The sequence below is a fragment of the Mandrillus leucophaeus genome, unplaced genomic scaffold, assembly GCF_000951045.1.
Source record: "Mandrillus leucophaeus isolate KB7577 unplaced genomic scaffold, Mleu.le_1.0 Scaffold72, whole genome shotgun sequence".
NCBI classification, from domain to species: Eukaryota; Metazoa; Chordata; class Mammalia; order Primates; family Cercopithecidae; genus Mandrillus; species Mandrillus leucophaeus.
In genome coordinates, this window is record NW_012107808.1 from 5,150,258 (window position 1) to 5,165,719 (window position 15,462).

The 15,462-nt window shown below is 41.4% G+C and overlaps 1 protein-coding gene across 1 annotated transcript in view; it reads left to right on the plus strand.

The window, feature by feature from the left end:
* Nucleotides 1-15,462, plus strand: part of MBOAT2 (membrane bound O-acyltransferase domain containing 2) — a 110,364-nt gene that overhangs the window by 66,635 nt on the left and 28,267 nt on the right. The window contains exons 4-5 of the mRNA XM_011965327.1: nucleotides 7,851-7,906; nucleotides 13,367-13,421. Coding sequence (XP_011820717.1) covers nucleotides 7,851-7,906; nucleotides 13,367-13,421 — 111 coding nt within the window. The remainder of the gene's footprint in view (nucleotides 1-7,850; nucleotides 7,907-13,366; nucleotides 13,422-15,462) is intronic.

Here is a 15,462-nt window from a genome sequence, read left to right on the forward strand (position 1 = left end):
AAAAAAAAAAAAAAAAGAAAAGAAAAGAAAAAAAGAAAACAACCCTCAGTATTATAAAGATACGAATGGGGCTGGGCGTGGGGGCTCATGCCTGCAATCTTAGCACTTTGGGAAACTGAGGCGAGTGGATCACTTGAGGCCAGGAATTTGAGAGCAGCCTGACCAATATGGCAAAACTCATCTCTACTAAAAATAGAAAAATTAGCCAGGCATGGTGGTGCACAACTGTAATCGCAGCTTCTTGGGAGACAGGCATGAGAATCACTGGAATCCAGGAGGTGGAGGATGCAGTGAGCTGAGATTAAACCATTGCACTCCAGCCTGGGCGACAGAGCTGTCTCAAAAAAATAAAAAAGGAAAAAAAATACTGATTCCCCCAAGTTAATCTGTTGGTGTAATGCAGGTAAAATTGGAGTTTTGAGGGAAATTAGATAAATAAATTGAAAATTTTCTCTAGAAGAATAAATGCTTGAGTGTAGTGAAGTTGATATAAAGACATACTACTGTCTGTAAAGCAGGAGTCATTAAAATATTCTGGACTGACAGGAATAGACAAACCAAGGAAACCAGGATGAAGGACCGAGAAAGAGACTCATGGATCTAAGAAATAAAAATACAGAACAGCAGTGGTGGGATCAGAAATCTGTGGGGAAAGCCAGGCTCTACTCTTCAGTAAATGGTATTGGGATGTTTGGAAAGAGAAGAGAAAGGTGAATCCTTGTCCCACGTATAGATAATAGATTGTAGATGGAAGCAAGAACAGATTTTTTGGCAAAAGAATATGTTGTTTCTGTGGTACTGAAAGAGTTGCTTTTCGTGCACCCACCAAAAAAATAATGTATGTGAAATAATTTTTCATTCACGTCAAGAGTATATCTTAGAGCTTACTGAACTGTATCAGAGGCTTGGTAAATGTTTATTACTGCTCAGTCGTGTGTGCTCCTTCACTAAGGTTTATTAAGCATGCGTTGTGCGTTTTGATAGGTTCTTGAAGGCTGAGCTGGGTACTTTTGTAGGCAGCATTTTTTTCAGGTATAAGAAGAAGTGATAGAGCATGTGATCTGATAGCCACAGGTGTGCTTGTCATGTCCATCAGTCCTTTTTAGAAAGCATTATTCACGCTCAGAGTCTAATCGTAGATGTGTTTCTGTGTTCTGAAATGAGTCATGGAAGGCCCCCCTTGGCCCTTCATTATCTTCCCCCTACATGGCGCCCAGCAACTGTGTTGCAAATAGGGTTGATGTGAATCATTAGACTGCCTGCGAGTAGTGGGCCTTTATCCTGGCCCTTTCTGTGGGAGTGTCTCCCAGCCCCTTGACCTACGTCTGATTACAGGAAACATTCCGTTTGGCTGCCACTAATGTAATTCAAGTTACCAGGAGTAAACAGAGATGGATCCATTTATGGTTTGCTTTGTCTGTTCCCCACCCTACCCAACCAAGCCTTTCTCCCTGAACATACGTGTGTTCACCAAGCGGTGTGGCACAAGATTCATCAGAAACATGCAGTGTTGTTCTCACTCATAAGTGGAAGTTGAACAACGAGAACATTTGGACACAGGGAGGGGAACATCACATATTGGGGCCTGTTGTGGGGTGGGGGTTAGGGGAGGGATAGCATTAGGAGAAATACCTAATGTAGATGAGGGGTTGATGGGTGCAGCAAACCACCATGGCACGTGTATACCTATATCACAAACCTGCATGATCTGCACATGGATCCCAGAACTTAAGAGTATTAAAAAAAAAAAAAATTCAGTGTTTTCCTGAGGCTGAGAAGCTGGTGACGGACCTGCAGGGCCCCCTTGGTGTGTGCCCTCTCACCTGTTCTTTCCGTTTTAGTTCTGTTGCTCATCCCAATGTCTGTCCTTGGGACACCCTTCCAGCCATATCTACATGTCCAAACCTCCACAGTCTTAAAGGCCCAGACTAAATGACTCTTGTTTGAAATGCGTTCCCTCAGCTGTCTCTGTGCAGATCTTCAAATAGCTCACTGGGCAGTGGATACTTTGTTATGTAGTTATTCACATACCTTTCATTTTTCATTTCCTGTTCTCAAGAGAGAGCTTCTCCAGAAACAGCACTTCCCTTTTGATTATTATGTCTCTTCAGCACCATTGGCTTCATGGCAGTTCTGGCAGTTACTATGCAAAGGTGTGAATGAGAGAAAGGACCCAGCTCCTATTAAACATCTGCTGTGTCTCAGATACTATTAAATTTAATCCACACAGTGGCATTATTATCCGTGTTTTATAGATAACCATTTTGAGAAAAGTTAAATAACTTCCTTGTCTTCCACAACTGATGTGAAGTGGGGTCAGGATTAAGTGTTCTGACCCGTGTGTCCAGCTGCCTATGCACTCTGCTGTCTAGGGCCTCTTGTGCCAAGTGTGCCTAAAGCTGCAGTCCTGAGTTCCCTTCTCAGTCAGTTTTCTCCTCCTAGTTAGTCATCCTGGTCAAAAACCTTGGTGGTGCCAGGTGTGAAACCCTGCATTGGATGCATTATCAAATCCCGTTGACTTTCCCTTCAGAATAGATCTAGAGGTGACTTCAGACCTCCTGTGCTGTTACCTTAGTCTGAGCCACCGTCTTCCCCTGCCCACCTCCCCTGCCTCCTCCCCCTGACCCCTCCCCCTGCCTCTGGTGCCCCCACAGTCTTTTTTCAACCTAGAGTCAGAATATATTCTTTTAAAACCAAGTCACTCTTTTGCCTAAAATCCTCCAGTAGTTTCGTGTCTCATTCAGATTCAAGCCTCTGTCCTCACTCTGCAGAGCCTGCCGGATGCAGCATCCTGCTTGCCATCTTTAGCTTCTGTTCCTGTCCTCCTTGCTCGTCACATTGGCCTCTGTACTGATCCTCAAACATGCCAGTCACACTTCTTCCTGGGGCTGTTGAACTTACTTTTCTCTCTTCCTAGAACATTTTTACCCCAGGCCTCCACAGAGCTTGTCCTCTATTTCACTGTCATCTTCTGGGTGAGGCCAGTTCCCACCTTTGTTCTGTATTCCTTAGGCCCCTTACTCTGCTTCATTTCACTGCCCAGGGCTTGCAGCATCTGACACACTGTATCTTTACCTGTTTATTTGTTTATAATCTGTCTCTCTCCAGTGCAGTATAAATTTCGTAACAGCGAGGACTTGGCCTGTCTTGTTCACACTGTGTCTTTGGCACATAGAACAGTACTTGGTAAATCGTAGGCGCTCATTAATTACTTGTTTTTTCTGAATGAAGCTGTAAGAAAATGAATGAATGGATGACTAAGACGAATGGCCTTTTCCATTACCTCTCACTTTGTATTCATTTGGTGTTAGGTAAGTGGGGTTACTTGGTGTCAGTGGATTTTGTTTGGATGCCAGGGTACTTGTACACTTAGGATAACTGAGGTGAACAGTTAACAGTTTGCCTCTGTTGCTGGGTAACACATGTCCTGGTGGCAAGCTGTTACCTAGTGGATGCTTTTAGTTGATTTGTAGCATTAATATATAGACTTCTCTTAAGCTTAGTGGTCTCCCAGAGATAATGGAACAATCATGAAAGTAATTGTTCATTTTTAGCATTCATTCTCTTGTAATGTGTAACTACATTTGAGTTTTACTGTGTAATAGAACCAAATCCTACTATTCTTGTTCTTTGTAGAGAAAAAAAATGTGTGAATATATTTTTTAACTTTTTCATCCTTTGTTTTATTTCAGGAAGTCTAGAGTTTTTACCTCAGCTGAATTTTTTAATATTAGCTGAAACTGTTACATCAGTTGAAGTATTACTATGAACAGTTACATTTCATATTTTCCCACATTCTTAGCAGAGGATCATTGGAAGGAAATTTCAGTAATGCCACTTAAATATACTGATGTTGTCCTATAGAAGGAAAGGGAAGCTCCATCCTGAGGCCCTGACCTCACTCTGGAAGTTCCAAAGCCTTCTGCTTCCCCTACCTTCTCCAGGTTCCAGTTTCCATACTAGGGAAACAGGAGGTTCTTTCCAATTCATGTCGAGGTATCCCAGACTTTCCTAGGGCCCAGGAAGTGGTTGGATACTGAGGCTCCATTAATACAAAGTCAACAGATATTTAATAGTTAAAGTGTCAGTAAAGATGTAAGTGAAATAGTTGTGTGAATCACCCTAGTTGTCCTGAAACAGATATTTATGAACAAAATATGCTGTTAAGAAAGCCCACTGCGGTTACGCCCTGTGCACCATTGCACTGTTTTCATTTGTAAATGCTTCCTGCACAGTCGTTCCTGCTGCGGAAGGGTGAGGTGTGCCCTTTCCCATCAGTCTTTCTTGTCTCCCAGCCATGTACCTGCTGCATTGGACTCATCTGTCTGTTTTGGCCTCCAGTTTGCATTTCTGAGCTCTCTTTAATCTGCTCATCCCTTACTGAACTTTTCCTATAATCCTTTCTTATTTTCATCCACAACATACTCCTGCATAGTTCCCTATGATAATTTTGTCTTCTGTCTTTCTGTTTCTCCATGTGCTACACCCCGGCTGACGGGTTGGACCAGAGGCATTGGGACTGCCATCCTCTTAAAACAAAGGGAATGTATGGAGCTAATGACCATCAGGAAATGAAACCAAAACTTGATGAGGCATTTCTATAAACCTGTCAGCACACTGACAGTGTATTAGGTGCCAGGTACTGAAGGCACAGAAATAATTAAAGCAGTGTTCCTGTTAAGTAGCTCATGGGTGTTTTGTAGTAATAGGAAAATAAACGAATCATTACAATATATAATAAATGCTTTCAAGCACAGATAAGAAAGAACAAATGGGAGAGAGTATAATTAACCTACAGAAGGAGTAATAGATCTTGACTGGACACTTAGATTCAGTTTATTTTATATTTTAAATATATTTATTGGCCAGGCATGGTGGCTCACACCTGTAATTTCAGTACTTTGAGAGGCTGAGACGGGTGGATTGCTTGAGCCCAGGAGTTTGAGACCAGCCTGGGAAACATGGCAAAACCCCATGTCTACAAAAAATTTAAAAATTACCCATGTGTGGTGGCACGTGCCTGTAGTGTCAGCTGCTTGGGAGGCTGAGGTGGGAGGATCGCTTGAGCCCAGAAGATCGAGGCTTCAGTCAGCCGAGATTGCACCTCTGCACTCCAGCCTGGGTGACAGAGGAAGACCTTGAAGAAATTTTTTTAAAAATTTATTTAGCACATATTTTGTGCCAGACACTGTGCTACATGCTGGAGATTCAGTGGCGAACAGGACTGTTAGGTTCCTTGCCTCATGGACTTTCTAAACAAGGGAGAGATTTTAAAACAACCACTGAGATTTAATAAAGAAAACCACTATGAATGTTAAAACACCTTGAAGGAAACAACCAAGGACTAAGATGAAATGAAGGGTATTTGCGTGCATGTGTGTGTGTTTTTGTGGGCAGAGGGAAGCTGCTTGAGGTCGAGTTGTCCGGTGGGCTTCGTGTGCGAAGTGATTCTTCAGCTGATTCGTGAAGAGGGAGGAATAACTTATCCTTGTGAAACGGTTCCAGGAAGAGTAGTCTGGGTGGAGGGAGTAGCATTTGGAGAGAGGCTGGAGTATTCAGGTCTGTTTCCTGCCTTCCTTCCCGCTCTGTTAGGGCATGATTCTTGGAATCAGCAGTACAGCTACACGTCACCTGTCCTCCCAGCCACACGTCACCCATCCTCTCAGGTACACGTCACCCATCCTCCCAGCCACACCTTATCTGTCCTCCCAGCCATACGTCACCTGTCCAACAGTAAAAGTTGCATGTGGGTTCAGGGGCCCAAGTGGGCACAAGAAGGACACTCAGAGCACTTATTTACATTTTTGTTAACATCTTGTCTGTATATACCTGACAGCTTACTGTGTCACTGAATTGACAAAATAAATGTAATAGTTGTTTTATCAGTTGTTACTATGTTTTAAGGTGACATGGAAATTAGAATTTAGAACTGAAGAGAATGTTGTAACTCACCAGTGAGCTAAACTATGAAAAGAATTAGGCAGAATGAGAAAAATGATTCTCTCCCCCAGGGAAATGGAAATTATAGGGCATTTTTATCATTTTCAAGGACTTGAAAACGATAAAGCCCTTGTGAGGACGTCTGTGAGGACGGACATGAAGTGGAGACGGAGGCGCCTGCGTTCATTGTCCCTCCTGACAGAAAACCCAAGGTCTCCCACATGCCCGGCCACCCAAGCCACTCGGGGCAGCCCCCCTTCTCTTTCAGGCTGCTCTCTGCTCACCACTTGGTTTGCACGAGTGCCTGGTGCATCCCAGGACATCTCTCCCCCGGCTCCACTTCTGTCTGTGGTGCCCACGTGACCTCCCGGGCACACACTGCTTCTCATCCTTGCGGCCTCCAGGCTGGGCAAGGCCCCCTCCTGGGTATCTTGCAAAGCAGAAATAGCAATCGGGTGTTCCAAGCCACCTGGGGGATTTAGGTTGGTCGAAGCATGATTCCCTGAGAAGTGAGTATGTAAATGTAAGAACTGACTTTTAAGGGAACCTGAGAGAAATCTCCTCCCTTAAGTACTTCCAGTTTAAGAACATTTGTCATTGATAAGACCTTCCTGTTAGTTGAGGAGAATGAGCTGTAGTTTCTCAAGGGCCCAGGTCTGTGAATCAAAGTTCCAGTGGTAGGAATGTTTAAAGCAAACCCTTGCTGCCGTTTGCTGATGTTGTGAGAAAGACACCTCTGTTTGCCAGAGGCAGCAGTTTGAGTTTCTGCACTGAGCGGTGTGGGCTGCTGGAAGAGAGCAGGTCAGAACTAGACCCCCAGGGGTCTAAGCCTGGAGCCTGGAGCCCCCTCCCCTCCTGGCCCCTTTCGTTGGCGGTGCATGGGGTGATGCTGTGTGCGCCACAGTGTCCTCAGGTTCTCTGAAACATGTTCTCCTCTGCATGTATAGAGCACAGTCTACCTTGGGTCAAAACACAATTTCCTGGTTTTATTATATTATTGTTTCAAAAAGTTAAATAACTTCTTGTCAATTGTTCTTCAATACAGTCTGTAAGCTAATGTAATAGTTAAAGGATAAAAGCCTTCCTGGTGGTTTTATTTTTTTATTTATTTATTTTTATAGAGATGGGGTCTTGCTCTGTTGACCAGGGTGGTCTCAGACTGCTGGGTTCAAGCAATTCTCCCACCTCAGCCTCCCAAAGTGCTGGGATTATAGGCATGAGCCACCACGCCCAGCCTTAACTGTTTTTTAACACTGTCTGTAAGCTAATGTAATCCTTAAAGGATAAGATGCATCCTAGTGGTTTTCTTATGTGGATATATTTTTTTCCTTTCCAAGTTACTCATTCAATTATAATGACTATAAAGTATGGGAGAATAATGCCATTTTTAAAATGATTTTAAAGTCATTTTTCCTTACAAATACATCATGATTTTGGTTCCTTAGATGGCTGTGTGTAGAGTCCGTAAGCCCTGGGTGCCTAGTTTTTAGAATAGGGAGTTGAGAGTCTGTCCATGATTTGTTGAAGAAAGTACTGAGCCGAAAGCAGGAGACTGGGGCCACATCTCATGCCTGCGCACTTCTCAAAATCTCCGGGCCTTGTTTTCTAATGTGTGAGATGAGGAGGCCAGGTTAGATCACTGGGTCACCAGAGATTTCTTTTAGGGGTGGAGCCTTTTTCTTTTCTTTTTTGTTTTTTGAAGCCTTGGAGAAAGCCCAGATCCCCATCTCCTATGCTGTCCTCAAATACATAACTCCTGAGTTATTGCTGAAATCCCTTAGAGGTCTTTTTTATGTTAAAAATTTCAGGCTTTGTAGTGATAAAAGCAGAACAAACTCTTAACTCATATGTCATAAGTATTGTTTTAACTTTCTTCTTTTAAAACACTAATTTTTTTTATCTTGTCACAGCCCAATGATGATCATTACTCAGAAGATCACTAGTTTGGCTTGCGAAATTCATGATGGTAAGAATTCTGAAATTAATTTTTATCGCTGAAAAAATTTAATTCCAATAATATTTTGCTTGAGATATTACCATAACTTTTTGCTATTAGAATAAGGAAATGGAGGGAGGTAAGATAGGGAAATATACTTAACTGTGCTTAGGGTTATGAAAAATGCTTACTTTCCTTCAGTGTTTTATCTTCATTTTTAATTCGGTGCAGTGACAGAAAGTAGAATAGTGTGATTTAGTCATGGGGCCCACAGTAGTGATAATTTGACATATAAAGGAAAGAGACGTTTGGTCTAGATCAAGTTTTATTATTTCCTGCTTCAGCTCTTCGTTAAATTTTTATTATAATTCATGTGTTTTCCCCACCTCTTCTCCTTTATATACACGCATTCATAATTACATGTTTCCATGTATTTTTATTATGAATAATTTCTGTCTTCAGTGAGTGGACATCTAGTCCTGCCCTAACAGGACTCCGAGTCATGAGATTTGGGTTCTGATTCCTTCAAAGACTGAAAAAGCCAAGCATCCCTGTTAGAACGGTCATTTGTATGTAGCCTGGGGAGCTTTGGAGATGAGTTTGAGCCCCACTGTGTCTCCACCCATCCTGCACCCACTCCCCGCGCAGGTTTTCCCTCTTATTGTCAGAGGACCAGCCTTGACAGTACTGTGAAGAGCGAGCGAGAGAGAGAGAGAGAGAGAGAGAGAATTTTTCCTCTTCTTCCCTCTGGCTACTAACAAGAAAAATTAGCGCTTAGTTTTTTTGGGGGGGTGGTGGAGGGAAGGAGGTAGATTAAAAAATCTCTGCTACTTGTTTAATCAAGTCTGCAGGTTAAACAGCAACTCTCTTTCTGCCCTTCAGAGAAAGAAACACCACTGAGGGAAAATTCTGCATACAGGAGGGAACATGAGGATGTGGCTAGAGTGTGGGTTTTGATGGATAGGCAAACATACGCTCAGATTCCAGTTCAGCTTCTTACTGCTTCAGTTTTCTCCTTTGTCAATTAACAGTATGATTCAGCTTGGAGGGTTTTTTTGTGGATTATAATTTATGCACAGTGTCTTGTAGTTCTTGCATCCTGATCAATGAAGTGGGTGAAACTCACCAGACTCTGATACTAGACTGTAGTTATAAAACTTATACTAGGAAACACTATAGGTAAAAGCCTACAGTTACCTTCAGGTGCTGAAACTTCTGTAGTATGCTAGTAACAGATTACTCCTGTGACACTGGAAAGAGAATATAGGGAAGTTGTGGATCAGAGATATAATTTTGTCTATAGGTCTGGAAGTATCTGATGACAATATATATTCAACTCAGAAGAACAACAAACCTCATTTTGTGACCTGTTCTTTTAAATGGATTTAATGGTAATTATCTCTTTAGAACAGTTTAGATTTTGATTAGTCTTAGCAGTGTTAGAGGAGTTCATACACTTTAACTTTTCAAACTGGGTTCCTCTTCCAGTTTGCTTCAGACATCCTCCGAGACAGTCTGCTGCAGGTCTTCCACACCCCATACCACCCACCCCTTTATTCCCAGGGGATAGATTGAACCCTGTCTAACCCATATTTTATCAGCTAGTCTTTCAGAGAAGGGCCTTATTATCTGTGTATCAGGGGACCCCAAGACCGCTCCCAGTTTGGTGATTCACAGGACTTAGCATGTGGTTGAATTCATGACTAACATTTATTACAGCGAAAAGATTCCAAGCAAAGTCAGTAAAGTACAAAGGTGCCTGTCATGAAGTCTGGAAGAAACCAGGCACAAGTTTCCAGAAGTCCTCTCCCAAGGGAGTCACAGAGAACGTACTTAATTCCCCCAGCAACAAATTGTGACAACACCTGTGAAGTGTCTATCAGGCAAGCTCTTTAGACTCTCAGCACCCAAAGCTTTTATTGGGGGCTGGTCACATAGGCCCCCTAGCACACACCAAAATTCCAGGCTCCTAGAAGGAGAGCAGGTGTTCAGAATAAACCACATCTTTAGCACAAATAGGCTAGGCATAGGGGACATTTCCTATTGGTGTAGGGGACTGTGAACCAGCCAAGTTCTCGCACAGCAGCCATGGGCACACCTTATAAGCAGGCCTTTCTAAGGATAGCAGTCTCAGAACTGTGTTACTTTGTTTCTGCACAGCCTGGTTCTGGACCACTCCTAGATGAAACCAAATAAATTACCTACAACTGTGTCTGTTTCTCAACTATCAATCCACTGTCATCATTCATATTTGTATCTTCAGGAAGCAGGTGTTATTTTATCCTTGGGTATTTGTAGGCATGGTTTTTAAGATATTTCATCCCCCTCATATAATAGAGCCTACTTACCCTTCTGGCTTTGAATTGTGTATATGAGATTGCTGAGGGCTGAGGATGAATGACTAAAATAACCTGCTGGCATGTTTGCTCATGAAGTCTGGCTTATATTGTGGCCTGTAGGGATAGTGTAGCTGGTTGTCTTGCTGGCGGCGTCATTGATGTCACCTCACGGTAGAAATACTTCAACCTAAAGGAATGCTTGTACAGGTTGAATATCTCTTATATGAAATGCTTGAGAACAGAAGTGTTTCTGATTTTGGATTTATTCAGATTTTGGAATATTTGCATACATATAATGAGATATCTTGGGACCCAAGTCTAAACACGATTAATTGATGTTTTATATATACCTTATACACATAGACTGAAGGTAATTTATACATTATTTTTAATAATTTTGTGCATAAAACAAAATGTGTGTACACTGAACCATCAGAAACCAAAGGTACCACTATCTCAGCCACCCATGTAGATAATCAGTAGTTGTTTGGCATCACCATGATTCCTGACTCTGAATATACATGAAAATGATAAGCAATCATTTTCTTATACCTATTCATACATAAGTACTAAACAGTGGAAGATATGCCATTCCATTAATTCAGTGAAAAAATCGTGTGCTCAGGGGAACTAAGCAGCACAGTAGAATCACTGGACCACCCGTGTCAGCTGTTAGACACAGCAGCAGTGGCAGGCTTTCCGTCTCCACCTGCAACGTGGTGTCGCACCGAGGCTCAGACGTCTTCTCATACCCCATTGTTTGCTGGACCGCCTCACTTGTACTTGGTTAGACTTCTAGCTTTAAAAAATGGTATCTTGTCTTTAATTGGTTTTTGGTGATTCTTTTGGCAAGTTCCCAAGTTGTGAACTGAGAAGGGAGGCTGGGCTTGTTGTGCATGTAGACTTTTGACACAAGTTTGTTCTATGAAACTCTGTCCTTTAAGCTCTGCGTCCACTTTTCTTGGCTAGTTTACACTTCGAAAGCAGTAATTGCTTCTTTGAGTAACATGGCAGACTGAACTGGTGTAGAGGCCCACCCTATGCCAAACACTTGGACATGCTGACTAAACATAACAACACAGTTTATGTATGGCAAAGCTTGAAATCACAAAGAAGGCTGTTAACATGTCACTTGCCTGGTAAAAGCATGAGGGAAAAAGGATAAGAAGTTTTTAAAAATTGAATACTTATCCTCATTTCTAAAGAGGGCTTTTTTTTTTTTAAGGAAAGGGTGGACAGCATATATCTGATATGGGGGAAGAAAGTAGAATTGTCACAAGTAGGAATTATCCTTTTTGGGGGTTTAAATCCTGATAATGTTTTACCGTTTTCTCTTCTTCTATCATCTTTTTTTTAAGTGTTTTTTTTCCTCCTGCTTATAAAAAGTAGGTATGTGATCATTGAGGAAAATTTGAAAAATACAAATTGGAAATATGAAGAAAAATAATCTTCCGTGTCCCTTCCCAGACATTTCTCAGAGCCAGACTTTTTTTTTTTCTTTCTTTCTTTTTTTTTTTTTTTTTTTTTTGAGGCAGAGTCTTAGCTCACTGAAACCTCCACTTCCCAGATTCAAGTGATTCTCCTGCTTCAGCCTCCTGAGTAGTTGGGATTATAGGCGCCTGCTGCCACACCCAACTAATTTTTTTTTTTCTTTAGTAAAGACAAGGTTTTACCATGTTGGCCAGGCTAGTCTCAAACTCCTGACCTCAGGTGATCCACCCACCTTGGCCTCCCGAAGTACTGGTATTACAGGTATGAGCCACTCTGTGCCCGGCCCCTTCTTTTTTATTAATATTTCCTTTATCATCTTATGAGGTATAGTTTTCTTTTTACATAATTGTCAAAAGTGGAATATGTAATATATTCCCTTTCCCCAATTGTTGCATATATAGGCTGTTACTTTTTTTTCAACTATTATGTATAAAGTTGTGATGATCCTTGTCATAAATTTTGAATCGCACCCTCAGTTATTTCCTTAGGGCTAGAGTTTTAGGAATAAAGGGTAGAAAGGTTTCTAAAGTGTTTGCTATACTGGTTTACAGAAAGATGATGTGAGTTCCTCTTGGTACCTCATTTATTTGTTTATCTTCTGTCTCCGTACTAGAATATAAGTGCTGTAAAACCAGGGAGTTTGTTTTTCCTCTGCTCTTTCCTCAGTGCATAGAATAGTTCCTGAGGCATTTTAAGGCGGTAATTATTTTCTTCTCATCTTTGTTTTATATACATATAAAATACATAAAATGTGTGTTTTACATAATTTAGATTATATTATATGAGTAAGAGCCCTTTCAAATTTCTGCATACTTATAATAGGTGAAAATGGCATCTTGCTCTTTTAATGTACATTTAATGATTTATAATGATAACGTTATTAATCGTGAAATTAACATTTCATGTTAGTTGGCTACATGTATTTCTTCTACGATTTGTCTTTTCATGTTTTTAGGTTTGTCTATTTATTTCACTGTTTTTTAATTGCTTTAGCTTTGGTTCTTTGGGGGAATGTTACTACTTTACTTATATTAATTTATTAATATTAATGTTGCTATTTGCTTTTTAATTTCATTCCCCTTTGGTCTTTAAATTGGATTTGAGGTATATATTTTTAAAGCATATGGATCTAGTAAGTTGATGTGTAATCTTAAATAATATATCCTCCTCTTTGAAGAGAAAGGTAAATAGATGAAAGAAGATGATGTATTTGAGTTTGGTTTTCATGTGTTGGAGTCGTGGAGGAGTAAGGAAATTGCTCCCTGCTTTATGTTGAGCTTCTAGTTTATAGTACTCATGTGTAGTCATTTAAGTCATCCAATAATAGAAAAATTGTAATGCCCGTTTTTGAAAAGTCATAGCATTTAGAATTAAGGATAATAACATTATAATTTAAAAAGTGCCAGCATTTGGGAATTATTTAATTATAACTCCCCTTAGAGTGGAGTTAGATACCCAACCATGTGTTATTTTATAGAGACTTTTCACATGATCGAAGCTGTGTTGCCATGAGAAGGAAAAGAACAGTCATTATATCAAAGTTGGGAATATAATAGCATGAATTTCAAATGAGGAAAGTAATGAAAGTGTGCATGGGCAAAAATGCCATTTTGGGGAGAAATCTTAATTGGTAAGAAGAGTACCTATTTTTGTTTCTCAGGGATGTTTCGGAAGGATGAAGAACTGACTTCCTCACAGAGGGATTTAGCTGTAAGGTACGTGCCTTTGCATCCTATTCTGCCATGCTTCCTGCACCCCTGCCTAGGACCCACGTTCCTTCTGTGACTGAGGCTGATTAGTTCTTCTAGAGGTACTTACTTCTGAAAATCAAGCCTCACTCCCTCCATGCACCTCCCTCCTGCCAAAGCCTGCTGGGCGGGGCTGGGCATCCCTTCTGGCTCCTGTAGCACACTGCCTTTGTGATTGTACATGTGCGCCTCCTATGGGCCACAAGGTTAGCTGCTAAAGTTTTCGTTCCTGTGAGACTCTTGAGTTCCTTGAAGACAGGAGGATAGTATTGTCTTCATGTCTGCCATGTAGTAATTACCGGTAATAATAGCAGCTACCATTTACAGGCCAATAACTTGATGGCAGGTACTGGGCTAAGATACAATACATTAATATATCATATCGATGCCGTATTTTGAAATCATAAAGAACTAGTCAGATAATTCTCATTATTATTTGAGGAGTTCATTCTGGGATAGGCTTCTACTTCATTTACTGAAGGCACTCTGATGACTAAGGAATGGCTTAATTTCACAGGGTCTATCTCAACTAATATAATTTGAGATGGAATACTCATTATACTTACAGAAAAGTTTCCCATGGATTACCTTGTTTCCAAAACTAGAACGAATAAGTGCATAGCTGCTAGAAGAATGAGATTGTTTGTGATAATATTTAGAACTAAACTAAGTATTCATCTTTCATCCCAGGTAGCATGTCTTGGGGGTCTTTTTGTATTTTCCCATCTTTAAAAATGTTGTATTCCGATAGCCCCTATAGTCAGTCTTTATGTATCAATAAATAGACACTTGAGTAGCTTTCCTGACGAGAGGTTAATTTGGTCTTGGTTCTTTGATCTTTAGGAGCCCTTGCGCCATCCCAGTAGCTACTCATTTACAGACACTCAGCTGCCATTTCCCCTATGCCTCTCACATCGAGAGCAAATCCCCAGACCTAGGTAACCGCACCTCTCACCTACCTGAACAGTGGAAGAAAGCTGAGTGGAAAAACACTGTCTTGCTCACTGGACTCATTTTAAATTTGTTACCCCAAATTTAAAATTAGGATCCTTAGTATTGCCAGTGGTTCTGCATTTCCTCGGTCCACTCACTTGCCCACACTCTTCTAAGATGATATATTCTCCTTCCTGCCAGACTGCTAACACGCCGTCCCCCATACTTGTGTTGGTAGCAAAATTTTATTTTTTGGAGAGAAAAAAAAGCAATCCTACTTTGATTCTGCAACCACCAAATCTACCATGCTGCCTGAATCTATAACACAGTGCTCTGCTTTCTTTCCTGGTGTCAGGTACTAGCTGTGCATAATCTAATCGAAGGCCAGCTTCTCACTGCTGCACAGAGTTCACTTCCTTCTCAAGGATTTTACTGCATCAGTTACTCCTGCCTGTTCACTCACCGATTTCTCCCTCTCTGTTGGGCCATCCCCACACCTGAACAGAATAAGCTCATGACACCTCTCATTCCCTTCTGGCCATCACCCTGTTACTGCACACTCCTTTAGAGGAGCACTTCTTGAAGGCTTTGTGGACATTCAGTGTCTCCCCCAATTCTCTCCTCAGCCTCCTGCATTCAAATTTTTGTGCCCATTCTTGGTCTGAAATCATTCTTTCAAGATTGCCCTTAATCTTGGCTGATTTCATTGTCAGCTTGTTTGCATGATGCTGAACCTCAGCAGCACTGGCCAGTTGGCCACTCTTCTGAAATACCTTCTTCACTTCCTTCCAGGACGTTCCCTTCTTTCAGTTTTTCTCGTCCTTCACTGGCTCTTTGTCTCTGTCTCTTCTGCTGAATCCTCTGCCCCTGCTTCTGCCTTACCACTAGCCTGGGCTCAGCCCTGGACTTCTCCGTTTTCTCCAGGTGGTCACATCCGTTGGCTTTAAAGGCCATCTTCATGTTTGAAGTCTCCTAAATTTATATTCCCGCCCAATCCACTCCCCTCAGCCCCAGCCTCATTTATCCAACTGCCATTTTAAGGTCTTCCATGGATAGTGACAGGCAGCTCAAACAG